Raw genomic sequence first — 27,980 nt, 5'->3', positions numbered from 1 at the left:
CGGGCCTGGGCCGTGGCGCGGGGTGGCGGGAGCGAGTGGTGTCGGAGCGCTGCGGTGCAGGGGGGCCGGTGTCTGGCGGGATGTTCCGCAAGGCGCGGAGGGTGAACGTGCGGAAACGGAACGAGTCGGAGGACGAGGATGAGGAGCGCGAGGAGGAGCCGTCTCAGGAGCCGGCGCCGGCGGCCGGGGTGGTAGAGGAAGGGGCCGGCGAGGCCTCCATGGCGCTGGCGGCGGGCCCCGGGCTCCTGCCGCTACCCGCCGGCTGCGTGCCCCTCGCCTTGCCCGGCAGCCCCGCGGCCTTCGCGTGTGCCGCGAGCTACGGCGCGGCTCTGGGCTTGGGGCTGAGCCTGGCGGGAGGCGATAGGACAAGCCTGGGGGCTCTGCCGGCGGCCGCCTTCCTGCCCCCCCCGCCGCCGCCACCGCCGCAGCAACAGCAGGGCAACGGGCTGCCGGGGCCCGGGCGTCCCAAGGAGAAGAAGCGGACGCGGGAGAACAAAGAGGTCCCTCGGGCCAGCCTGCTGAGCTTCCAGGATGAGGAGGAGGGTGAGGCGAAACGCTGCTCGCCTTTTGGGGCTGGAAGGGGCCCGGGCAGCCTGCACCGGCGTCCGCCCGGTGCCTGCACCCCTCCCCCCAGGAGAGCGGGCCTCTTGGTTTATGTATTTGTAAGGCAGTGGGGTTGCCCCGTGTGGGGTGGGGGCGATGAGGGGTGCACGAGAGGGGTAGAGCCCTGGAGGACGCGGTGCGGCGAGGCAGGGAGCGCCCCATCGGCGATCGCCTTCGGCCCCGGGCCCGACCCGGCTCCTGCGGGGCCAGCGCGCTCCCAGCACCGGGGTGGTGTCGCTACGGTTTAATTCCGGTTTAGTGGGGCAGACTGTCCCTGCTTCGGTGTTGCCTTTTCATGCCTGTTGCACCCGTATAGCTTGGCCTGGGTTTGTGCAGCAGCACGCACAAGGCCCAGCGCTCGTGCAGCCCTCCCTGCCCGCCGCAGAACCTGCAGTCCTGGTTGGGGCATCCTTCTAGCAGCTTGGTGTCGAGTTTGTTTCCATCTGATATGTTGGTGTTCACAGGCTGGACTGCCTGTTGTCCTAGCAAACTTCATGTGAAGCCACCGGTGTTTTTTTGCGGTTAGTTTGTGGAGCCACCAGCGAGGTTTTATTAGGTTAACCTTCACAAGTGGTGGAAAAAGTGGCTGAGCAGTTTCTGGACCAAAGCTTTTGTAAAAATAACATAATTGTATTTCTACAGTGCTTTAGCTAATAATTCTGCTGGGTTCCAGCAGGTACCATACTCATGAATTGGTCTGTTCACACTCAGTCTGATTATAATAATAGCTATTACATATTGAAAATTATCAAAAAACACTCCTCAAACTCCAGAGTTTGTGGCATCCCAGAAGTTTGAGGTGAATAAAATGAGGAACATATTTTTCTTACACCTTTTGTCAGCAGGAGAGGTAGTATGCATTTTGAAGTTTTTTAGAAGGAATAGTACTGTAATCATTGGGACATTGATTTTAAGACTGGTGGTTTGAAATCTTGACAGAAATACTAGAAACATGGAATTACACTGTAGATCTAAAAACACCCGAACACTTGTGAGTTTCCTACGTTAAACTTTGATATTATTATTATTATTATTACTCCCCTGTGCTATTTAGTTCTTAAACTTACTGCATGCCTTTTGGTAGGTTGTAGTGCTGCAGGCATTTGAACTGGTAGTACAACCAACACACCAGCCATTCCTTTACTTATTATTTGTGTATGTGTGGCTGTGAAAAGACTTGACCCAAAATGTTGTGGCTTCATGTTGTTTTCTTCCAAATGCGTGGTGACAGTGAAGGATCAGCTGGGTTTTTTTTTTAAAAAGGTTACATACAGTTAGATAAAAGCAGGCCATGTGTGTACGCATGTTGTGTAACTTCTGCCTAATGTTCTGTGTCTGTGCTGTGAGTGGGATGAATACACATGAAAATGACCACAAAAAAAATGGGGTAGACATGAGTCCACATGAAAGGATATGGGACTGGTTTTATTGCAACAGTACAAATGTAAGGTCACCTTAAATGATATTGTTAGTGGCATTTACTAAGTTCTAGGTGCAAAATTAACAGATTTAATAGGTAAGTATACTTCTTGGCAGGTCTAAAGTAATGTTTTCCAACTTCTCTTTTAAAGAAACTGAAGAAGTTTTTAAAGTGAAGAAGTCAAGTTACAGCAAAAAGATTGTGAAACAGTTGAAGAAAGAATACAAAGAAGATCTTGAAAAATCAAAAGTTAGAACAGAGGTCAATTCTCCAACAGATGGTAATTGCAAAGCTAACAGTACCTCAGTACCTTTTGTAATAGAAAAGTTTAAGTCCTGTTGACACATATTCCCTGTTTTCAGGATGAATTGTTAGTTTTCTAGAGGATTTAGCATTTAGACTTGAGGCAAGCATTAAGTGTGTTCATTTAAACCTTACAAATGCTATTCTGAAGGTGGTAGATTTCATATGGAAATGAATGTAGAAGGATGAAACTTGTCAGCTACTTATACAGTTGCCAGTAGACTGCAGTACTTTCTGTATTGCAGCTCTGTTTGTCAGATAAATTTCTCTCTATGGAATTAGGAAGGAATTAGTGTAGAAGTGTGTCTGTTGCTTATTTGCCAGGATGTGTCCTTTTAACACATCTCAAAAAGGAAGATTTTGGGGTGAGCAAGGGTGGTGTTCTTTGTTATTGAGTAAATAACAAGTCCTCAACAGCTGCCTGTTTGAGGACTTGGACCTTAGAGTAGGCTTGCTGATTAAGACGACAGGATGAAAATTTTGGAGCAGAAGGATCTTTTAACAATGTACAGTCCTCTAGAGCTCTAAATAGAGCCTGAAATTTAAATTTCATTGTACTTCTGTTGGTTTTTTTTTTTTTTTTGTAAGCTCATTGGTAAAGTGTAATGATTCCTTTTACAGTTTTGGTTGGGTTTTTTTTTTGTGTAGAGTAATAACCTACAACGCTATGAGCATGAGCTGAGGGACATATCATCTAATGATAGCAATGGTATAGCTGAAGCATGTGAGACTTGAGCATGGTCCCGTGCAGAAAATTGTCCGTTTTTAAGTTAGTAAAATTAGTTCTTAATAAAATCCTAAATATTTTTAAAAGGCTTTGTTTGCATTTAAGAAACCCACTGGTTATTTTTTATTGGAATCTTTAAGTTGCCTATGCGGTGGTGTGGGGCATGAGCCAAACCAGAAATTATTTCTGTGGCTAATGTTCAGGTGATCTGTGAAAACCTGTATCTTAATTCTGGCTTCTGTCACAAAGATCCTTCATTTTGCACACAGCTAGTGCATGCTAATTTTCTGTTTGTCTGTCTTGCAGTCTCAGTAGTTGGCTTGGTTATAGTGCAAAGACCTCATGGCTGCTACTGAGTCAGTAGTCTGGATTCTCTAAGCAGATGCAGATTCTCTAAGCAGTCTGAAAACTTAGCTATGTGCACCTGGATTTCTCATGCATCTTTTTACTTAATATTTGTATCTGCTGCCTCTGTCTGCATGTTACCCACCCAATGCTGGGTAATGTTGCACCCAGCCCAAGAGGAAAATGAAAGGGTTCTTTTGAAATGAGTCTGTTCTTGTGGAAAGATTTGGCGTAACACAGGCAACATTTTCTAATTACATGCATAAGAGACTGTGTGAAGGTTGCACGTATGATCTTAATTACTGAGTTCCCTCACTTTTTTTAATACTTGGCAATACAGAGAATGTTTAGTGGTTGATGAGGTGTGTGCTTCGTCGGGTTTTATTTTGAGAGGATGTCAGTCACTTAATCACGGGTTAAAAAGGCATATTTTACTAGATCTAGAACAATGAAATTATCATCTAACATTTTCTTTTGGTTTGTTTTTTTTTTTGTGTGTTTTTTTTTACTTTTGGCTTTTATACCTTAAAAAAAAATCGAAACACTAACTTTTGAGTGATCTTTATAAGAAGAGTAAAACATGGGCTTTGTTGTCTTACCAGTAGAACCACCACTAGAAAAGACAGGACAGATTAAGGATATAGGTCAAGAAGATGGGACTGCAAACAGTGAGCATGGTGAAGAAGAAATGGAAGTTGAAAGTGAGAAGGAAGAAGAAAAACCCAAAGCTGGTGGGGCTTTTTCCAGTGCTCTGTCGTCACTGAATGTTCTCCGCCCAGGTTGGTTTTGTAGTATGTCTAATATGCTAACAAAATCTTTAGCCAGCTTTTACAGCAGACTGATTTGTGAGATTACAAAATACTTTCCAGCAGTATATCAAGCATCTGGAAATTCAGGAAACTGCTGTTTTCCAAACCTGTTCAACTTTACAAGCCGTATTAAGAGAAAATGTTTTACTACAGAATGTTTCATCTTAATGTCAAATGCAGCAATTTGTCTCAGTGATGACAAACTCTAAGAAAATCTAGATTGGAAGAGGTGACTTACCATGAATTTTAACTGCTGTCAATTAGAATTCTGTCTTTAATTCGAGTGTATTGGTTACAGGTCTGCAAGGTATCTCATGAGGTTCTAGGTCGGGCATTGAGGCCAAAGAAATCAGTCTGAGAAAGTATTTTTGAAACTGATTTACAAACTGTTAGCTTGCTCGTGGTAGCCTGCTCTCCACAGCCTTGGCCATGTTTCAAGAGAAAAAGGATTTTCTAGTTGACTACTAAATAATTTTTCCTTTTAGAGGTAATTGCAAAGTAGTGCCATGTGTACGTTATTGCATCTCTAAAGATAATGCTTGCTTGAATAGAGTATCTTGTGTTCAAGTATAAAGAGAACCTGAAATTTAACTGGTTTTGCATGCCTAATCAAAGTAGTGGTAAAAATTGTTTCAAAAAATTGATTTTGGGGGACTTTTTTATATGATATATGTAAGTTGGATTAATTTTGTGCTAGAGATTTCAAATATTTTTTTATTAGGTCTGCTTTCCTTGTTTTCCCTCAGTTGTACTATCTCTCGTATTAGCTTTGTCCAGTTTGGTGTTCTCTTAATCTCTGAGCTGTCATCATCTGCTGAAATGGCCAATGGTTTTTGTTCATGCAAAATAAAAGCAGTCAGGAGCGGTATCAAGGCAGGAGGTGACCCAGTCAAGAACCTAATTTTCTTCCTCCCTTTGCGATAGTCGATAGTTTCCCGTAGGATGTTCCCGTAGGAACATCCAGCTCCTGCTGTTACGGCATGTGAGCTGCTGGAAGCAGAGCTGGACTTTTTGGGTATATCCCAGCTTTGAGGGTTTCTGTTCAGAAAGTTTGCATATGCAGCTTATAAGTTGCTTGCAAATGTTCCTGTGAGTATGGATTTTTGTTCTTGTCACATTGTTTACCATTTGTAAAGTTGATTTGGTAGAGTGGCAGAGATGAATAATAAGAAGCTTTTGTTGCAGTGGTTGTTTAATGGTGCAAACATCTATCTCTAGGAGAAATTCCAGATGCTGCTTTTATTCATGCCGCTAGGAAAAAGCGTCAAATGGCTCGTGAACTTGGAGACTTTACCCCCGTTGACAGTGAACCAGGTAAAGGCCGCCTTGTTCGAGAAGATGAAAATGATGCCAGTGATGATGAAGATGATGACGAGAAGAGGAGGATAGTTTTTACAGTGAAGGAAAAATCCCAAAGGCAAAAGATTGCTGAGGAAATAGGTAAAACCTTTTAAGAAGGACAGCTGATAAACATTCACACTGTTTCACTGCAAGTGCTCCCATTCAACATTTTTGAACAGCATGTTTTTCAAATGGGCATAAATCTGGAGTTATATTCTGTTTCTAAGGAAAAGTACTGCATAATGGAATCTTAAGTATAAAATTTCGAGCACAAACTGCTCCTGTGCTTACAAGCACACGACTCTTCTGAACCTGATAGAAACTTAGACTAAGAATCAGTATTGTTCCTGTACTTTGTTTTTTAGAAAGTATATAGTTGGAAAAGAAAAACCTAAGTTCTTTGGTGTAGCATTCTTCTTGCTGACAAGCAGGTAAAATAACTCTGGAAAAGAAGAATTAGTGAGATACATAGGATTTTAACGTTAGAGGATTTTACCAGCAGTTAGTTGCAAATTTACCCATTGGATTTTTTAAGTGGAACCTCTGTGACATTAATTCACAGGCTAGTGTCCTTAATTCCTCGTGAAGAGGAAAGGAGGATGCACTGGGATGTTCCCACTGAAGCATGGTCTCTCAAGGTTTTGAACTCATGGGCCTTACTGTTGCCTTCTGGTTTTTGTTACCTGTCTGTTTTACTCGTATTAAGGTATTGAAGGAAGTGATGATGAAGCGCTGGTGGCAGGGGAGCAAGATGAAGAACTCAGTAGATGGGAACAAGAACAGATACGGAAAGGCATCAACATACCTCAGGCACGTATTCAGTTGTGAACTGGTTTTGGTTTGTTTCTGCATATGTTGGCTAAATCCATTATAAGCTTGAGCAACTTACAGAAGGCTGTTTCATCTGAGAAGTTCATATGTAACTTCTGATATTCTTTAAGGATAACCGAGAGGTCAGATTTAAGTACCCAGTGGTATCAATTTCATTAGTCTCTCTGTTCTGGGTAGATACTGATTGTGGTGCTGTTAACAGGCATTTATTTGCAGCCTAAATCAGGGCTAGAATAATGCCTCCTTGAAGAGACCTCTGCTCTTGTTTATCATTGGGTTCATGAGTCTGTGTAAACAGCATGTGTTTCTTTGTTTCTGTATCCTGCATTGCAGCATAGAGTTGGAATTAGTAGCAGGTTGCACCATATATTGCCTGCACACTCATAGTGAAGTTGCCACTCAGTATAAGAGGATAGTTGTCTTTTAAAACAAACAACACAAAACCTACCACCCCACATTTCAGCAAAATCACAATGAAAACACTGAACCTATGTCATTCTGTTAAATAGCCATAGCAAAGTATAGTCCCAAACACTTGGTTATTCTTGGAGTTATAGGCTGGTTAAAATTGTCATTTCATATGATGATACTAAGATACTTAAATGTGTCCATTTAAGAAGGTGTATCTGAGTGAATTCGTTTCTATTGGAAGTTCTACACTTAAATCTACTTGATAATTAAATTTTGTAGATGTACCTGCCTACATTTCTTGCTTTATAACTTATGTGTAATAGGAAGTTTCTCTTTTCTTAAAAATCTAATAGAGTACAATTGTATTTTCTCTTTCATTAGGTTCAACCAAGTCAGCCTGCTGAAGTGAATAATCTGTACTACCAGAACACTTACCAGACACTGTCTTATGGTTCATCCTATGGCGTTCCATACACTTACACTGCGTATGGATCATCGGAAACCAAGTCTCAAAAAACAGATAATACAGTTCCTTTCAAAACTCCCAGTAATGAGATGACTCCTGTTACTATTGATTTGGTAAAGAAACAGCTTAAAGACAGGTAGGACAGACCATCTTTTTAGACAAAGACTTGTCCCCTAGCTTTCTGTTCCTCGGGTGTCTTTTAGTCTCGGTGAGCAAACACAGAGTTTCATCGCTGGAAAAGTACTGACTGGCACATCCATTAAAAAAAAAAAAAGGCAAACAAAAAAAGCTCAAAGTGAAGATGACATTGATATTTTGTTCGAAAAATCTCCTTGGATTGCTTCTATGGAAGTGAAGCTTTAAATATGAGGCCATTGATCTTGTTGAAGACAGGTCTGAGTTGCATCTTCTGGACACTGCACAGGCTTATAGTCAAGAATGGAAAGGCCAGTGAGGTGTTTAGCTTGTCAAGTTGTATTCCTTTAAACTGTGAATCAGTATTTCCCCTTCAGGAGACAGTTTAAGTTTTAGTGTATACAGGGGTTTTCTTTTTGGTTTAAACACTCTAATCTGCTTGTCAGGTACGCAAAAGGTCCTACTGAGTGAACAACCCAGTTGCAGTGAGAAATCATTTATAATCAACAACTTGCACTTTACATGTCTTCAAAATTGGTTTGTATGCCTCTTGTAGCGTTACAGCCTTTGACAGTGCATCAAGTTAGTAGAGGAATAAGTCTGTTTTGTGTAAGCAATAGTTCTCCCACCACCACCGCCCCAAACCTTCCTTCCCAGTTGTACTTTTGGGCCAGCCTTGTACTATTCTACCCACTCCTGTAAAAAGCTATGGTAGTGGGCAGTGCAAGGCACTCAGCATAGTCTAGCAGATTAATTTGAACTATTAGCCTTGCTGTTTATTTAGACAGGAGAGAAAGCGACAAATGGAAGTTAGGGAATATGTCTTTGCAGTATTTCCCATATATAGGCTTGGCACTTGCACTGTCTGTTTAATATCTCAATGGTCTGAAATAATACAGACTTTTGGATGTAAATTTGCTATTTATCCGTTGCCCTTCAGGTTGGACTCTATGAAAGAATTGCACAAAGCTAATCGGCAGCAATATGAGAAACACCAGCAAAGCCGAGAGGACTCTACCAAGGCAATTGAAAGATTAGAAGGGTCTTCTGGGGGTATTGGTGAACAGTATAAGTTTTTGCAAGAAATGCGAGGGTATGTCCAAGACTTGCTTGAGTGTTTCAGTGAAAAGGTAAGGATGAAAAAACATTCATCTTCTTTCAAAAAAAAAAAAAAAAAAAAAAAAAAAAAAGGGATTCTTAGTACATGCCAAACACCATCTCCTTCTGTTTGCGAAAAATGTCCCTGAGAACATGTTCTTCTAAAGGTTTGGTTATTTGAGGGTTGAAAAGTTTTCATCATGCCAAACTGGTTATCAGGAACCAGTCTTTCACAGTGTAAGAGGTTGCTGACTTTAGATTGCATAAAACAAGTTTTAGATTATACGTCATTAGAATTTTGGTAGATATTGCGGCATTTCAGCTTTACTCAAGATGCTGTTTTTTACTTGTGTTGGATATCAGGTTAACAAAAGTAAGGGCCGAATTGCAACATTGTTACTGTGTTCATAAAAGCATTCCAGAAACTAGCAAAGACTTGTATTTTGTGTGTTATTATTAAACTTCCTCCTGCCAGGCAGTTTCATATATTTGGTATTGCTCTTGTGTCTGAAGGAGAGAAGTTTTAAAACTAGTGTAGCTGTCTGAAGACACTCAAACTTAAAAATACACTCCTTTCATGCAGCATGATACTTTTGTATGTCTAACTTGAAAGCTTGGTCTTCCTTTCTTATGTTATTCATTATGTTTTAATTAGCTTTTGTAAGTATAACAAGAGCTCCTGAAAATGTGTGTATATACATACTTATATGTGCTTTTTGTTTATATATGTATACACATATATGTGTATATATATATTCCACACAGGGGCTGTAAAGTTCAGGTAGCACTACCTAGGCTATTCATTGTCTTCTGACTTGAATACAAAAGCATTGTGTCTTCTTAATATATTATCTCTCATAATTACTTGAGTAGTGGAAGCTGTTGCTTCTCTAGCTTGTTAGGTGTAGAAGAAGAATATAAAAGCATTCTGATTGCTGATTGGCTAGAGAGGAATTGTCCAGCATTACTGGTATTGGGAGAGTCCCATCTTCAGTCCTGTAAACTGAAGAATAGCTGCGTCATGAACCAAATCCAGGAAGAGTAGACCAGTTAATTCAGCCAGCTTCTTGGTTAGTTAAAATAGATATTGTTCACTGAAGAAGCAGTATTCCTGTGTCTGTGTTGGCATTATCTATTGAAGGGTAGTAAAGGTACTTTCCTTTTCAGGTGTGTCAGTGTTGGTTGCCCAGATGCCTGAATTCTTTCTTAAAGATACTTTTTTCTATTCTTTTCTGAGATAAATTTGTATTTCAGAAGACAAGTTAAACACCTGCATCTCTATTTAGCATTTGCTTTCTGAAGACCTCTTGTTAAATCTCTTTTGGAGTAACTATAAGCCACGTCTGGAAGTTTTCTTTGATAGTCCATGCCATTTTGTTCAGATCTTTTCTTGAAGACACCATTCTGAGTATAAACCAAGCCTTTTAGTCTTTCAGATTTCGTATAAAGTGGGATGACTTACTGCTAAGTAATAGTGTAACAATTTCAGTTCAGTTTAAAGAAATGTGACTGACTTACCTAGCTATACTAGTAAATAAATAAATTCCAGCCATTTTATAGCAAATTAACTGCTGATAATTTAATAAACAGGCTTGTTGTTTTCTTACAATATGCCTTTCCGGGTAGTTGGTCTTTTAAGGATTCTACACCCATACACTTTCCTCACCCTTCCCACCTTCTCCATACCCCATTTGCCATGACAGTCCATTGAACTTTTAAGGCGTGTTTTTTGTTATATGATGCTTCTTAGGGGCAATCACAGTGTTTTGCTGTTTTCAGTTGGAGGCTGCTGCACTACCTGTATGTACAATGAGTCACAAAATTAGGAGCATTTCATTTATTGTGATGTCCTACATATTCCTCAGTTCTTTGGCCAGATAAGCTGGTTTAGAATTTGGTGCTTTCAGCAGGACAGAAGTACTATCAAATTGAAAACCAGTAGCTCACAGGATACTGCAGGGTTTTGTAAAAAGGAGGCAGAGGGAGGGGATAGAGTAGTAAAATTAGTATCAGGTTTTATTTAAATGAAATAATGAAGTGCAGCAGGACAGTAAATTCTTCAATTATAGAAGTAAATTACCTTCAGCTTTTTTGTATAACCTGTGGCCCTGACTACATATTTAAAGTATGTATGTTTATAATTCATAATGTATGTAGTTGTAATATACATAAGTATATAAAATGTGTATCCATGTGTGTAATAACACTGTGTGTGTGTGTGTATGTGTGTGTACATGCGCACATATATGAACACATCCCTAAATATGCATAGAACTAGGTCCCTCCCTATCCTTTCAAATGTGATGCTTTTTGATGCTTTCTCTTGATTTTATTGGGATGGTTATTAGACAAATTCACATTGGTGCTGATCTGAATGAGAAAATGGTTTGCTGAAGAAGTACTAATGGGTTCACAATATACATGTCCACTCTGAAAGAGTCCATTCCCCTAGAGTTTTCTTGTATGTCTAATTAGTTCTGGAGAACCAAAACCATCGTTATAAATTAGACTTTCTTCCCCCTACCCATCTTATTTCTGCACTTATTCAGCATTCTCTGCACCTGTTCAGCATTCTCAACCCTTCATGACCCCCAGCCAAGCAAAACCACATTGTTTTACTGTTTTGAAGAGAATCTGAATGTTAGAAACACTTTGTTCACTGGTAAAGTGCAGCAGAGAGTATAATGAGGCAGCTATTATGCAGATTTTAGAAACAAGCAATAGAAATGTCAAATCTTTTATGATTTTTTTCCCCTCCAGTAAATGATAAAAGCCAGTGGAGCAGGAGCTGCTTGCATGAGTTCCTTCACAAGTAATTACTGTCAAAATTACACTTTCTGAGAAGGCTAGAAAGTGATAACAGTGTCTTTACCTTTTGAATGTAGGAATATGCAAGGGATACAGAAAGATAAAACTGTTCTGAGCGTGTCTTTGACAGCACAGTTAGATGAACAATAATTTTACCTGCAAAAGCAGATTATCAAAACACACTATATGTCAGAGAGGGGAGACTGTAGGTTGAAATTATGCTTGATGTCTAAACATTCAGAGAGGTTTCCACTTTTCCTCTTAATGCTGTTTACAGTGAAAGTGAAATAAAAAGAACCCAAACCACTGAATTTAAGGTATTGACTAAATAAAACAATAAATGACAGCTGTAGATTTATAGGAGTCAGTGAATTATCAGTTATTCATCAACCACAGTATTGATTATAGAAGAATAACAGCTTCTAAGTCTCTTGTGTTTTAAATAGGAAGTGTTTCGAGTTGATTTATGTATCTGAATACGTAGCTGGGCTTTTTAATCCTGAGGCAATTACAGAAAAAACTCCTAAGGATGCTGTGAAAATTTCATTTAATTTGTCAATGTTAGAATTCCTTGTACACTCGTAAGAGAAGAATCTATAGTTTTTGTGGTAAACTGTGGTGAAACTAGTTGTTTGGGGTTTTTTAATATTTCTGTTTTCAGAATTGTCTTAAATACCAAATACACACTTCCCGTGCTGGGATATTGTGACTTCCAATTGCTCTCTACTCTATTTTCTCCAAAAGGTGTGTGTAGTTTGGGTTGGTGCACAGTTGCTTTTATTTTAATTCCTGTAGGCCAGTTTATACCACAGAGCACTAATACTTCATCCTTTTGATATCTCCTCTGATGCATGTGTCATTTGCAGATAGCTGAAATGACCCTGTAGCTCTGATCTCATAATCTTACATTTTACTGGAGGAGTTTCTTCAATAGCTGCTGAGTCACGTTCTAAATTACCTCAGGAAACAATTTCTGATATTTATCTTTTGTTTTGCAAAAAACCCCACCTTAATTCTGGCTGGTAGGCAGCAATGAAGTATTTGAGCTAAAAAGCTGTAAGACTGTGGACTAAAGCGTATGTCTCGGAGGTAAGGACTTAAGTGTTCATACCAAAAGGAGATGACTTTCCAAATAAAGAGATTGTGAAAAGTTCTCTTTTGCATTTGAATATTTATAATAATCTAATTCTCATGTGTCCCGGGAAATTAATTTTTGCAAAAGTGTGCAGTGAATCTGACATATTTAATGTCAGGAGATTTCCAGATGTTACAACATCATCTATTTTTGTTATAGTTGCTCCTGAAGTTTAGTCCACTTGGCAGGGAAGACAAAGGCAAAGTGTCAGGTCTGGTCTGACTTTAAGTCTGTTATCACTCAAAGGTTATACTTAATGCATAACTCACACGAATTGTACAATTTTAATGATTCTACTGATTTGAATTTACCTGTTAGGATAACATGCTTACGCAGCGGTTTATTGCATTTCAATGATAGTATTTCAGCATAAGCTAATAGGAGTTATAGCAAAACAAAAGCTGCTGGCTTCAGGAGGTTAGATTCATGTTGGTTTTGGTTTTTTTTACTGTATACAGTCAGGTTATTTTCTCATTAAAGCGCAGAATACTACAGCATTCTTGTTTAAAGGTAGAGAAGAAACAGAGGTCTGAGAGTTGTAAGCACCATAATACAGTATGTAACATGCTTGGTAGAGAAGACAGAGGTGCTTGAAGTAACATTTCAACTCTTTAAAATGGTTGTCTTACTGTGTAGACTCACTCAGTCAACAGAAGTTACTTTGAGAATGCTATTGCTATGGTTGAAAGCTGTCAACATTAAATGCATGCTTTTTCGTCAGGTTGAACTATTTACTGGTCCAAATGATACCAGTGGGTAAAAGGAAACAGTTTGTGCTGCTAGAAGTACAGTGACAGCATTATGCTTTGGAATAGTACGGTACCCCAGAAACTAAGCACCTGAAGAACTTGATATTACGTAGTGTGTTGTATTTTTACAGGTGCCTCTGATTAACGAACTTGAGTCTGCAATGCACCAGCTGTACAAACAGCGAGCTTCCCGCCTTGTCCAAAGACGACAAGATGATATTAAAGATGAATCTTCGGAGTTTTCAAGCCATTCAAGTCAGTCCATCTTGAAGGTTTTTATTATTCATTAAACAACCTTGTTTACTTAGTATGGCTTAATTTAAATGTAAATGTTTAAAGTATGACTGTCTTAATGTTTATCCTTACTCTTGACATGGGTAGAAGCAAGTTTAGATAAAAGTTCTCTAATCTGTTTTGTTCTAAACTCAAAGCCACTCGTAACTCTGACTTCACCTCTCCTTCTACTCCTAACTGGATTTTCTCTTTCCTAGCACTGTAAATGTATGCATGGTGGCAGTGGTAGTAGTGGTAGCATGTGACTCCTGATTTTCCTCTTTTGTCAGGACTTCTTTTTTCTCATAACCTCATCTATAAATTTCCTGTAACACTTACAGTTAACTCTGTACAAAGCCATGAAGCACTGGGCTAGAGCTGATTTCTGTCTAATGCTCTATTTGTAGGCAGCAGAAGTATTTAATTTCAGACACTTAACTGGTAAAACTAAAGAACTGGAAGAAACTGGTGCTGTTATTAAAAATCAGATTAGTACAAAATGACCCTGCAATTTAAGATTAGTCAGTTAAAATACCTTCTTATTCTGAGTGTGTGAACGGGGAATTCTCAATGAGGAGTTTTCTGATGGTGGTTGCTCTTCAGTAAGTGAAACTATGAAAGTATAAATGTTAACTTGGATGGAAATACACATTCTTTGTAGGAGGGTTTATTCAGCATGTTACCTGATGGGTAAATATCATATTAATGGTAGTCATCTTTCTGCTCTGGAGAGCTTTCTGGTTTTAGAAATGGTTTTCTTGTCTGTCCTATTGCTGACATAATATCCTATAATAAAAGCCACTTCCTATTCTGTCACATTGTGCCCAGAGATGAAATTTTGATAATACCATTAGCTAGAACTTACTAAGGATGATAAAGTGCTAAGGCATCAGAGCTGGTCATCCCTTTACAGAGTGGTTAGCATACATGTTCCCTTTAGGACTTTATTTGCAGCCGTAGGCATCACATGTAAGCCTTGCAGTTTCACTACGAAAATGCTGTTGTAAAAATTAGAAACCTAATGTACTAGAAACATGTTTCCTAAAGGAAGCTTGGAATGGATTATTTTGGACTGGAATTTAATTATGGGGTGGAAATAGTTGTCATTGTCAAGGCTGGGTTTTAAAGAGAGATTTCATTTAGTATCTGTGAGTTGAGAGTGAATTTCACTGTGTCTAGGAATAGTTCAGTTCTGTCTCTGAAATTACCACAGAAACTAGGAATTGATGCCAGAAATTGATTTGGTGCATGTGCAGACATAGGCAATCTGCTTTGCTTCATGCAGTGTCAGAACACTAAAGGGCTAGAAGTGAATTTAAGTGTGTCTGTCAACTTTTGCTTTATTTCTCTGTAAAGACAAGCAGCTGAGCTTGGAATAACATTTTAAAAATTGGACAACTGATGGCTTCGTCAGTATGTTAAGGCTGTTAGTAGTTCCGGTATGGATTTGAAATAATTACTTAGATTATTGTTAATGTTTTTAATGACGGATTTGTAAATAGTTTTAGTTAGAACATTAAATTTGCTGCTCTGAAGTTTGGGTAGGCTTTTGTTTAAATCTTGATGTTTGTTTTGTAGTGAGTGGGCTTGAGCACTGGCTAGCATTCAGCCCACTTCTAAAATTTACCTGAAAAGGATGAACTGGAAATACTTTTGTGTCTGGCTGCTGGTTGACGATCAGCTTCATTGGTTAGTGGTGGTGTTTTCTATAATCAGGAATGCCTATAATGCAGCTTAGAGGAGGGAAGATTGTTTGTTTTCCTGTAGCTTTTGGTGTATTTAAAACTTCAGGCAGTCTAAAGCAAAACCGCAATGAATAGAACTCTCAAATATCATATATTCCTGCTCTGGTGACTCTTTTCTGCCTTTTTGTTCATTTTCTTTTCAAAAGATACATAGTGAGCATGTTTATGTAAGGAGCACCTTTTGTTGTGGAACTTTCAATTTAAGCAATTTCTTTTAAATGTTGACTTTTATATCGCTGGGCAGTGTTGTGAGAGGGACAAGAATGAGGTATGGTGAAAACTGTTTGATGTTTAAGTGGAGATTTTTCCAAACCCCACTACTTCCTCTTGTAACCTCTATACTTGTGAATTCAGGCTTCTGGGTGCATCTTTTTGTAAAACTTCAACTTTCTACTTCAAATTACTCTTAAAGTAGGTAAAAGGCTCTTATGAAACTGCCTGCAACACATTTATATAATCAGAGATAAGCATTTTAATTTTCATCCATCTAATTTTACAGATAAAGCACTGATGGCACCAAATCTTGAATCTTTTGGACGAGACAGAGTGATCTATCAAGAACAAGTAAAGCGTCGAACTGCAGAAAGAGAGGCCAGAAGGTAAAGTACTGAGATTTCTTATCTGTTAGGAGTCTTTGCTTGCTTGCAGAATACAGTTGTCCTATGTCATTTGCTAATGTAAGTAGCAACGTTTGCTCCTTTCCTGCAAAGGGAAAAAAACACTTAAGCTGGGCAGGGATTTTCTAACCTATCCCAGCTTACCATGCAAGTATACAAAACAAGGCTCCATCACTTGATACTGATATAAAATCACTAAAAGAGCACATAGTAGACCCATTCCGTATCTATCTGGTCTCTGCTGGTTTCTCTTCCTTCCATTGTTTGAGGCAGCAACATAGATGTGGTAATGTAGTGAAAGTGGAGGGGGTTTTAGCCTGGGTTTCCTTGCATTGAAAGCTATGACAAGCTTAGGTGGATCTGTACATTCCATGGGGGTAAAAAAAAAGCCAGTAATAACTGGTTTATGTTGCTGATCTTTTTCAGAGCTCGTCGTAGACAAGCAAGAGAGCAAACTGGGAAGATGGCAGATCACCTTGAAGGCCTTTCCAGTGATGATGAAGAAACTTCGACAGATATTACAAACTTCAACATGGAGCGAGGTTAGAAAAGCTACTGAAACTTTATGTAACAAAAGACAGAAAAAAAATGGCAAAAAAAAGAAGAACTGATCCAAATGCAGCCCTGTCCATATATTTCACCGTATTTTGGAGAAGGTTTAGGAACTGTTCCTTGCTGGATCATCAATGTGACCAAAACAGTCTTTTTTCACCAGGCTGTTGTGCAGCTTGCAGCTAACAAAGTACCCCATCCTTATCGAGATTCTCTTTAACTAAAATATTCTTTTTCTGGCAAGCAGTAAGATTTTGTACCTTCAAGTGGATACTGGCTTCCTTCTAATTTGTAGCATGGTTTATCATTCTTCAAACCTCTGCTTGTTTTACATGTGAAATTCTGAAAACCTCAGTGCTTTAGAAACCTTTTTTTATCTTTTACAGCAGCAGTTAAAATACTATTCCAGTGGTTGCTGTGAAACCAGTAGTGAAGAAAGTGGAGCATCACTATAGTAATCCCATTCTCTTCTTATTTTGAACCTTAGTACAATTACAATTCTGATTAAAGAGAATTTAATCAGAAGAAATGTGGAGAAGGGGAGCAGTAAGGATCACACATAAAGAATTGCTTATGTTGTGTATGAGGGAGGATTAAACAGTTTTACAATCTTCAGCTAGGAGAACAATGTTGACTTTTCACAGTATGAGAGCTAGGGGGCATGAAATGCATTGGTAGGATTGGTTTAAAGTAAACAAGTCACTTCCCACAGAGAGTGTAATAAAAATGCCGAAGTCATTGCTGTAGGAGGCTGTGGAGATCCAAAGTGTGAAAAGATTAAAAAAGCAATTAAATGAACTGTCTAACAGTTGGATCCTTCAGAAGTGCAAACAGTTTCCACACCTTTAGTTGCTGGCTGAGTTACCAAAACTGGGGGTGCAGGGAGAGCTCTTTGATAAACAAAGCAACTGTTCAGGGTTGTTAGGTGCTATAATTAAGTTTGCTAAGTTAAATGATCTAGATTAAAAATTCAGCATGGCTGAATCCTGTTTGCAGGTTGGCACTTTTATGTGTACTAAAGCCTCTTGTAGGAGTTTCATCAGTTTCTGAGTAAGCATAGTATTTCTAAAGATTGTTTATTTTTAATCATTTGTAGCTCTCATGTTAGTCCAGAATGAGCAGTGAGCTATATGGAATAGAGGGATGCACTCTGTGCCTGCTAACTTGATTTGTAGCATCTCTTCTTGATTCCAGTGTGAAAAATGTGTTTATATGACATAATCTTATGGTTCCCTCAGGCCTGTCTCTACTCTCTATGTGTACTAGTTACATTAGTTGTGTACAGGTTACTAGTATAACTAAACATTTAAAACTGGCTGCAGCAAAAATGACTGATGAAAATGAAGCTAACCCTGGGAAGTGGAAAAGATGAAGGGAAAGTAATATATGGAGAAAATGTTTTGGATTGCATAGAATACTGGTATTGTAAATATAAAACAACATAAGGAAGGTGCTAAAAGATTGTTATAGTTGCCCAGTGCTAACAGCCATGTTATGTTCAGCAGTTTAGTTTGGTGTCTACCAGTGCTCTCTCAGTCTGACGTGCTGATTCAGTTAGCTTATCTGAGTTGCCCTCCTGTACTTGCACTTGGATGCACAAAGTCACAGCATAATTTGGGTTGGAAGGGACCTGGAGGTCAGCTGTTCCAAACTCCCATGCAGAGCGAGGCCAGCTTGGAAGTTAGATCAGCACTTGAATACAGCCCAGTACACACTGATTGTATGAAACGCTTAAAAGCGAGACCTGTGATAAAACAGTATATCAGAGACTAATAATGTGCTCATGTTTTTACTACTTTGTATACCTGAGGCAGAAGTAACAGAACTTTTAAACATGATGGGTTTTGTTTTTGTTTATAGGAGTTCGCTTATGCCAGTGAGCATCAAAGTCCCTCTTGAAAGAGGTATTACAGGGAATAGGTGATCATCTTCTTACTGTTTTTCTCTCCCACCAGATCGTATATTGAAAGAATCCAGCAAAGTTTTCGAAGATGTTTTGGAAAGCTTTTACTCAATTGATTGCATTAAGTCACAGTTTGAAGCTTGGCGCTCAAAGTACTTTGCTTCTTACAAGGACGCTTACATTGGCCTCTGTTTACCAAAGCTGTTTAACCCTTTAATCAGACTTCAGCTGCTTATCTGGACTCCTTTGGAGGTAAGGTCTTCTGCAAGCAACTTCTACCCATACAATTGTTCTTTCACACTTCTGCAGAGCAAAGTAAATTACACCTTTGATGTGTGCTTCTCATAAATGCATGTTCTAGACAGAACATTTTCTTCACTTCTCAGGAATCAGGCTGGCCTGTGTTTCTTAAGGAATTAGTGTCATTGCTTCAGAAGTAGGGGAGCCAAAGCACATGAAGTAATTTGCCCGCCCTTGAGCCAGGTTAAGAGACTGTTTGGTCTTGAGGCACTATTTCTTTTTTTGTTTAATTTCCACTGCAGATGAGTATCTGACATGTAAACAAAAAGGACCAGGTTTGAGTTGTGCTCACTTGCTGCTTGCCCTGCCTGCTTAGCATACCTTCTAAAGTGTTCCAAAGTAGCTTTGTTCTGTTTTGTGAGTGTATCATACTTGTGCATATACTACTCTTACTTTTCTTTTTTTCTTTAATATGTTGACTGCAGATATCTATTTAGAAATCCAACCTCAGTTCTTTTTTCACTAGGGCAAGTGTCGAGATTTTGAGACTATGTTGTGGTTTGAATCATTGCTGTTTTATGGCTGTGAAGAACAGGAACAAGTGAAAGATGATGCTGATATTTCACTATTGCCTACCATTGTAGAGAGAGTTGTTCTTCCTAAATTAACAGGTATAGTCTTGGAAAGAAAACGGGGAGAAATGGGGGGGGGTGGAAGCTGATGTTTGTGCTTTTGGGTCTTACTCTTTTGTAAATTATTGCCTGGCTGTTGTTGGTACTTGTATTTGAGCATTTGCGAAGAGGAGTAATTCTTTAATCTCTTACAGTGATTTCTGAAAATATATGGGATCCTTTCTCTACAACACAAACGTCCAGAATGGTAGCAATTGTACAGAAGCTAGTAGATGGATATCCTTCAGTGGTGAACGCAGAAAACAAAAATACACAAGTAAGTTGTTTTTTTCTTAAGTATCTTGCATAAGTTAAGAAATTTGGATATATTCTTTCTACACTGTATTGGAGAACACAGCATGCTTAGTGAGGAGCAAGAAAGACTTTTGCAATTATTTAATGCTCTGCAGCCTTGTCATGGAGAGTCAAGTGGTGATAAATTAGGAGGAGGAACTTGGGGAGGTCTCCCCAAAATAGATTCTAGAGATAAAAAGAGATATCAAATGTACTAAGACTTGTTGATCTGTAGTTTTGGTTTTAGGGCCATCTACAAATAGTCAGGCTTTTCTCTTTTAAAAAATCTTTGTAACCTTTTCAAATGTATTGCTTTGAAATTTGATTGCTTTACTTACCTTCTGTGAATGCAAGAATTGATGTCATGAGTTCAGGTGCCATAGCTGATGCAGTGTATGCATTGCTTTTAGAATAGTGTAGGTAGGCCAAAGTGCATGTGTATGGAGAAGTTAGAAGATTAAAAATTACAAAAGCCTTGACTTCCCAGAGGCTGTATGATCAGGCTTAACTATAAAGTAGTTCCATTGCCTTCAGTTTTTATTGAAAGTGTCAAATTTCAAAATTGCCTCTGTTAATTACTACAGGTTTCTCTAAGATTTTCTATATATAATGTGCTTAAGTATGTATACTTTCTACTGTTAGAGTCATAAATTTTCTTTGTTGCTTTGAAAATCAGTTTAAGTGGTTAACTACTAAGCAGTGCATTGGACACTTTAAAAAATGAAATTATCTGTTTCAGATGCTTTTAAAGGCATTGTTGCTAAGAATGAGGAGAACACTAGATGATGATGTATTCATGCCCTTATATCCAAAAAAGTAAGTTTGCTTTCAACTATGGTGTTAGACCTTTATTTGCAAGTTGGTGTCTTCTGTCCATAGTTAACAGGGGTTTTTTCCCCAGTATGGTTCACTGGCTGGATACAGGAGATATTTCGTTATCATACTGTGAGGATTTAGCAAAGACGAACAGGATGGAAGGGAATATTTACAGAGATGAACTGTGTGTGGGTAGGAGGAAGCCAGCAAACTCCAGACAGAGGTGATCTTGGTTATTCATTAAAGAAATCTCTTACTTTCCAGCATCTTAGAAAACAAGAACTCTGGTCCATATTTGTTTTTCCAACGTCAGTTTTGGTCCTCTGTTAAGGTAAGTCAGTAAATACATCTGGTAAATCTTTCATCTAGACAGTGTAGCAATGAAATCCCCTTCAAATCTGTGGAAAATGGTAGATGGAAATTGCTTTAACTACATTTGAAAGAACTCTAAATTAGAGTTCTTAGTCTTTGATAATGCACTGTGCCCTCTTCAAAAGGTTGCCAGTGAAAGTGCCATCATTTTAACTTGTATGTTGTGGGTTTATTTAGCATACTCAACCTATATTTTTTTTAATGTCATTGGGCTTAATGTCATTGTCAGAATAAAATATGTCGCTTTTATTTCACTTACGTTGGAACGAGAGAGCGTGGTTTGGATTGGGGTTTTTTTACATATAGTCTGAGAATCTCCATGAAAATAACTTGGCTCCTTTTCAAAAGCTCACTGCTATTTGTAAAGTATAAGAGCATTTGTAATCTTGAGTTTAATTGAAACACTGAAGAGTGAGAAAGAAAAAGTCTCTGTGTGTGGAACATGCAATACAGAGTTTGCAAAGGTCTGTAAGAATCTGTGACTGTTGTACTTTATTTCCAGTAAAAGGCTGTGAAGAAAATTAACTCCCAACTACACAGGAAAGTAAAGTATGAGTCATAGAATCACAGAATAGTTTGGGTTGGAAGGGACCTCTAAAGATCATCTAGTTCCAACCCCCATGCTGGGGCAGAGACCCATAGTGATTGAGCTGCTGATCTCCGTGATCATGCAAACAGAAATCTTATCTGGAATTTTCTATTAAAATTGCAGCAGTGAGGGAGACTGTATTCCTAATAAGCTTCCAGTCACTTCATTTACTTAAAATATTTGGCACTGAATTCTTACACTTTGAAATAAAAGTCAACTTCATAAATGCTGCTTAGAAAAAAAATGTGCAAGGTTCATTTATTAAAATGCTGTTGTTAAAACAGACTGCTTGTTTAGGGCTCGTGTGTCTTTTAAGGGTGAGATTGTCTGCCTCTGGCAGTATCTATGGGAGCCAGGGCGCTTAAAACAGTGGTAACAGCACAAATACTTCTACTTTAGGGAAGCATTAAAAATACAGCTGTCTTGCACTAGCAAATCAGTTACAGGATCAACGATGAGCAGAAATAGAAGCTGGAGGCAAGTGCTTATTTACCATTTCCTGATGATGTGCCTCAGCTCTACACTCCTGGCTGGGCTCATTTGTATGAGGATAGCAGCAATTCTTCACAGGCCACATGCCAGTGGGGAATAACAGCTGTACCAGCTGGCTTAGCCAGCATCGCTGGTGACACTTTGTGTCACTTGTGCCTTGGAAGTAAGGGTATGATGGGGCTTTTTGTTGAGAAGGTGGCTCTGAATTTGCCCCCATATGGCATATGCTAGGCATCACTTGGCTTGCCATCGATGCCAGGTTTTAAGAACAAGATGGCTTAAAACTTTAATCTTTATTTTACGATTTCTTGTGCAAAACATGAGCAAAGTTGAGATGGTGGTGGTGGTTGTATGAGAATTCACAACACTCTAGGCTGGTACTTTATGGATTCTGAATAGTTTTGAAGCTAAAAGAAGGCACATTTCCACTGTGAAGAACCCACATTACCTTAGCCATGCTGTTGCATTTGAAAAAGCTCTAGAGTGTTTGATCAACATTTCAGTATATTTGTAAATACTTATTTTCCCTGTGTTGTATTTTCAGTTATTAGGAAACTTTCTCCAGTGGTATGGAATCCTTTCAAACAAAACTCTTCAGGAACTGTCAATAGATGGTCTGCTAAATCGATATATACTAATGGCTTTTCAAAACTCTGAATATGGAGAGGACAGCATTAAGAAAGCTCAAAGTGTAAGTAAAATCAAACGGTGTTTAAAATGACTTGTAATTCATATTTCAACTGAAGGAAAAATGTAGTTAAAACTTTAGGTTACCTATGAAGTCTTGGCTTTCACATTCCAAAGTTGAAATGTTAGTGAAAAATAGAAATTTTTTTTTTTTTTAATACACAAAAGAAAGAACTTTCTCTGCCTCATACTTGTAGATAGTTCAGGTATAGCATCCATTGCAGTGTTTTACTGCTTGAATTTGGGGTTTTTGGATCTTTTTGGTAGGTTTCTCAGTGTTTCACTCAGGCCTTGTCACTGCAGTGTTACCTGGCAGGCTTCAGAAATAATGTTAGATGGCTTTTAAAGTTCTGTTACATTGTGTTTAATGTTCTTTTTCCTGTTATGTCTAGGTAATTGCCTGCTTTCCTAAACAGTGGTTCACTAATCTAAAAGGAGACAAAACTATTTCTCAGCTAGAAAACTTCTGTAGATACCTTGTTCATCTGGCTGATACAATTTATAGAAACAGTATTGGTTGTTCTGACGTGGAGAAAAGAAATGCGAGGTAACTTTCTTTGAGTTAATGCAGTTGCAATTCTTGTGCTTTGTGTTATTTTGCTGACGCACTCAAACATGGGCAAATATCTTTATAGTGGGTAAATATCTTTATAGTGCTGCATGTCTTTTGAAACTTCTTTGAATTCAAACCTAAGAATCGTTATGGTATCGGAGATAGGGAGATTTTAAGGTGTAAAACTACAGCTGCTGGAATCTTGAAACATCCATAGTATGTTTTGACTGTTGCTTAGTGTCACTGATTCTGGCAAATTTTGTAGCTACTGGTTTTGGGTTGTTCCACCTTGTGAGCCCGTTGCCAATTCCTGCATAATGGCTTCTAAATTACGAAGTGTGCTTTTGTATACAGTACAAAAGTTCTGACTTTATTTACGCAGCCAGCTGGATGAACCTGTTTTCACCTGCATCTAAGGGTCATTTTACTGATACCTGATAACCAGCATAATTAAAAGTTTGGATTAGATCCATAAATGTTTCTGCTGGCCAAGTAACCTGAAATGCTATGGGTGTATTGTTCTGCACTCAAACTTAAAAAGCAAGTTATTGCAGTGATATGCAGGACTATGACAAGACTGGAAAGTTGTTTATTCCTGTGCTGTGGCAGGGAAAGCAGAGGTTTCAAGGCCAGTAGTTTTGTTGTTCCAGCAAACCTGAAACTTGGAAAGACAAACCCCCTTGCTACCTGCATTAATCATTCTTGATAGTTGAACTTGCTTGAGCCATTGTTGAATTACTCTTCAATTATTGAGGCTCTCCAGGGGATTAGATCTTTTTCGCTTTTTGATCTTACGCGCAGCACTGAATCATAGAGACGGAAATTCCCCTTAAACCGTAGCAGGGAAATCTTGGTTAAGAGGGTTGGGTTGTTCTTTTTTCTGGTGTCAATTTTTTTTCCAGTTGCGATGTTGGTTATTAGACACTTTTCAGAGCCACTTTTGGCTGTGGCATATGAATCATCCCGTTTTCAGAGAACACTGAGCTTTGTGCCACGCTGGGTTGTTTTTTATCTGCTCTCAGGTTATGCCTCAGAACTTTTGTGTCCAAAGTACTACAGTAGTATCACATACCAATTTAATTTTCCCCATTATTCAAATTCTAAAACGACTTGCTACTTCTTCATTTCTAAAACCAAAATCCCCTGCCTAGCATGATACTGGAATTGAAATGAAGGAGTTGAGAGAGAATCCAGTGGAGATTAAAACTTCCGCTTTTTTGTTAGACTGTTCCTAAATTTGAAAGAGCTTTCTTTACCAGCTGGAATGATAACTTGGTAAAACTTCTGCATTGGAAGGGAAACATCCAATTAATAATTTTTTTTCTAGTGAATTCTACTATAATTTCTGTCTTATGTCCTCCTACTTTTTTCCTGGCATTTAACAAATCTATTGCCATTGCTCCATTAAGCAGAGGAAATAAGTCTGCAGCAGGAATACTACTTTCTATAAGTGAAGAATGTCTTACATTTTTATAAATCCTAGTAGTACAGTTGTTTGAACTACAAAGGCATTCATTTCTGCCAAGAGGGAAATGTATCTTATCCAATGTTTGGAAAACACAGGTAGCTTTTTCACAGATCAGGTAAATTAATTTTTACGATTGATTTACTTCTGTTGTTTTTACTGAGACCAGTCTAAATTTCATGTACACCCTCAAAGCAAGGTACCAAAATTGTTCTCGACAGCTGAAGAAGTACAGTCCTCCTGACAGTTAGTTCACTCTTAAGCTTCCTAGATTGACCTGAATTGTAATGCAACCCTTTTAAGACATGCATTAAAGCATACTTGCTGCGTTGATTTTGTTTTCTTTTTTGGCTGAAGCATTTATCAAGGGAGCTGTGACTCACTGCACAGTACCGCAAGTAATCCAAGACTTTCTCTTAAGATGATACTGCACCTCATATTAAACCATATTGTATGATTAATTCCTACTCCCAAAATACATTTTCCAATCTCAGTGCAAAGCTGATACCCAGCTGATTTTATCAGACTAAGCAAGTGGGGCAGAGGATGATGTGAAGTTATCTGAAACTGATTTGCTGTATGGATTCATAATGTAGTCTTCTGCTGAAATATTACTACTTGTACATGATTGTTCCATTCCTGTACTGATTTCTCCTTCCCCTTTTTTAGGGAGCACATAAAGCAGATCATAAAGCTTCTAGCAAGTATCCGAGCACTGGATCATGCTGTGACAGTTGCAAATGATCACAACATAAAAGAGTTAAAGATTTTAATAGAAGGAAAATAGACTTTTCTGACAACTCATTTTGAGCTTTAAAACCATTCCTGATGTGTAATTTATGTACATATGTAAAGTTTCTTAAACTGTAAAGTATTGATCTTTGTTTTAATACAAAGTGCATTCTTATATACAGCATCCTTCAAAAAAAATAAAAAAAAATTACTTCTTTGAAAACAAAAATGGAATCCCAAGATTGTCATCTTTCCAGAAATCAAATTTTTCCTTAAAGTTTCTCAAAATCTTGCTTACAAAAATACTTTGTACCCATGATTAGTAGTCATCTGCTCTTGGTAATTGTTCCATGGTTAACTGGAATGTGTATATTATATTATGTGTAATACAATGTATGCATATATTTATACCACCACATTGCTTTCACACTGGATATAGAGATCTTGTACTGTTGGAATAAGCTTTTCATTTGCTCAAAATTACTTATTTTGACAATAAAGTGATCATATTATTGGTCAAAAGGGCTGGCAAAACATTCCAATATGTGAAAATCATTTGAACTAAATAGTAGAGACACTTTCAGATGGAACTTGACCTTTAAAAAGCAGCTGTGCTGCACTCAAATTGGAATAGCCAAAAAATCATTCGCATTCAGACTTTGGAACAGGTAAGAGTGTTCTTGGAACCAAAAACAAGGAAGGAAATCCCAATCACAGCTTAATTATTTTTTACTAGAGGCATACAAAGAGATTGTTGTATTATACTTGTGATTATTGCAGAAGTATATATGACAGCACTTCCTAAGCCTCATTTTTCATTTTTTAGGAATATTAGTTTACCCATGAACTCTGGCCACTTGTTTCTTGTGCAAGTTGGTTAAATTCACATTTTTTGTCTTTTGGGTTTTGGGGATTGGGTTTTTTGGAGTGGAGGGTGTTTGTTTGGGGGGGTTTGGTTGGTTTTTGTAGCTTCATACATGGAACCTGGGTTTTTTTCTAATCAGTATGGCTAAAGATACCAAGCAAAATGAAGGTGAAGAAAATTTTATATCCCATGATTTGAAATATTTATAGTAAATAATCTAATGCTACGCTTCCCACCAAATACCACCTAAGAATAGACTTAAAAAAAAAAAAAAAAAAGGCATTTAATTTGAATGTAAATTAAAAAGAAAACACTTTTAAAATCTCATGATTTATATCGAACATTGTTGGGATCCAAGGCATGGGAATAACTGTAATAGCCTTGGATTAAGAGCTATTTCCAGGTGTGCCCTACTCTTTCAGGGAACTGTAGCAATAAATTGGCATACTGAATAACATAAGAAATCATCGTATTTCAAACTCATGTGGTATAAATGTGTATATTAATGTACAATCTGTAACATGCAGACTTCATTTTGACACTGAGCAATTGTTTTTCTGAACTGTTGGGATTGATGGAGTACATTCAGAAATACGTGCTTTCAAAAAATTGTTTCAATAAACTCATCTGTCAAGGAGCTGTTGCAGTGCAACTTGGTAAGCTTTATTCCTTTGGGAAGGTGAGAAAGGAAATTATATGTGCACTGGCTGACTTCATTTCAGTATGTCAGAGAGAAAAATTGTCCTTGGTGGGGTTTTGGAGTGAACAAAAGCAACCCTAACCGGTCTATAACTGGCTTTGGACTGGAAATCATGTTTATTCACTCTGGGATGTTTATTCACGCTGGGAAGAAAGCTTGTAACAAGTATTTTTTTCACTCTTTCTCTGACTGTTGTCCAGGTTTGAACCATCTGCCATCATCTCAAACTTTGCTTTTCTTCTAATAGTATATAGAATCATAGAACAGTTAAGTTAGGGTTGGAAAGGACCTTAAGATCATCAAGTTCTAGCCCCCCTGCCATGGGCAGGAACACCTCACACTAAACCATGTCACCCAAGGCTCTGTCCAACCCAGCCTTGAACACCGCCAGGGATGGAGCATTCACAACTTCCTTGGGCAGCCCACTCCAGTGCCTCACCACCCTCACAGTAAAGAATTTCCTCCTTATATCCAATCTAAACTTCCCCTGTTTTAAGTTTTAACCCATTACCCCTTGTCCTGTCACTACAGTCCCTAATGAAGAGTCCCTTCCCAACATCCTTTATAGGCCCCCTTCAGATGCTGGAAGGCTGCTATGAGGTCTCCACGCAGCCTTCTCTTCTCCAGGCTGAACAGCCCCAACTTTCTCAGCCTGTCTTCATATGGGAGGTGCTCCAGTCCCCTGATCATCCTCATGGCCCTCCTCTGGACTTGCTCCAACAGCTTCATGTCCTTTTTATGTTGAGGACACCAGAACTGCACACAATACTCCAAGTGAGGTCTCATGAGAGCAGAGTAGAGGGGCAGGATCACCACCTTCGACCTGCTGGTCACGCTCCTTTTGATGCAGATAACTAACCATAAGACGTAGGTGCAGGTTTTTGACTGCATTTGCCATTTCAGTAAATGTGCACACTACTAATGGGGGTCCAGACTAGCAGAGCAGCAAAACTATATATTTATTATTAAAAATACAGGTATTTTGCTCCACTTTGGATTGTGACTAGGACTGCAGGGGAGGGAATGAAGAGTGTATTTTCCTTGTAACCTCCTTACAAATTATAGCTACAGAGAATCTTTTTTCAAGATAGCCTGTAGTCATTTTCCTAATTAACTGCTGCTGAAGACCGGTTATTCATATTACACTGAGTCTGTCCTCTCTCTTCTACAATGACACTGCATGGCTCTGGTGTCTAAGCTTCTCATGCTTGAGGCATGAGCACCTTCCTATGC

The 27,980-nt window shown here is 38.6% G+C and overlaps 1 protein-coding gene across 4 annotated transcripts; it reads left to right on the top strand.

Moving 5' to 3' along the window:
* Positions 1–26,676, top strand: PAXBP1 (PAX3 and PAX7 binding protein 1). Of its 4 annotated transcripts, none has more exons than XM_080612063.1 (18): positions 1–543; positions 2,175–2,303; positions 4,004–4,177; positions 5,426–5,647; positions 6,255–6,358; positions 7,172–7,392; positions 8,332–8,521; positions 13,313–13,436; positions 15,699–15,798; positions 16,243–16,358; positions 18,324–18,523; positions 19,038–19,182; positions 19,338–19,459; positions 20,216–20,292; positions 20,557–20,623; positions 22,290–22,436; positions 22,825–22,979; positions 25,120–26,676. In XM_080612063.1, the coding sequence occupies exons 1-18, from the start codon at positions 81–83 to the stop codon at positions 25,235–25,237; spliced, it is 2,874 nt and encodes a 957-aa protein (XP_080468189.1). In that variant the 5' UTR covers positions 1–80; the 3' UTR covers positions 25,238–26,676. The 4 variants fall into 4 exon arrangements, with proteins under 4 accessions (XP_080468189.1, XP_080468190.1, XP_080468188.1 ...); XM_080612064.1 differs by having other exon boundaries at positions 4,001–4,177; positions 5,426–5,521; XM_080612062.1 differs by having other exon boundaries at positions 4,001–4,177.
* The last annotated feature ends 1,304 nt before the right edge of the window (positions 26,677–27,980 follow it).

The sequence above is a fragment of the Psittacula echo genome, assembly GCF_963264785.1.
Source record: "Psittacula echo genome assembly, chromosome: 3".
Taxonomy (NCBI): Eukaryota; Metazoa; Chordata; class Aves; order Psittaciformes; family Psittacidae; genus Psittacula; species Psittacula echo.
The sequence above is the reverse complement of the archived record's forward strand: the minus strand, read 5'-3'. Positions and strand labels throughout refer to the sequence as shown.

What these genes read in the sequence shown, in the direction of transcription:
- PAXBP1 (XM_080612062.1), top strand. Translation starts at nt 81, where the DNA reads ATGTTCCGCAAGGCGCGGAGGGTGAACGTGCGGAAACGGAACGAGTCG. An exon ending in ACTGAATGTTCTCCGCCCAG is followed by an intron (nt 4,178 to 5,425) that starts GTTGGTTTTGTA and finishes ATCTATCTCTAG; the next exon opens with GAGAAATTCCAGATGCTGCT. An exon ending in ATGCCCTTATATCCAAAAAA is followed by an intron (nt 20,293 to 20,556) that starts GTAAGTTTGCTT and finishes CTTACTTTCCAG; the next exon opens with CATCTTAGAAAACAAGAACT.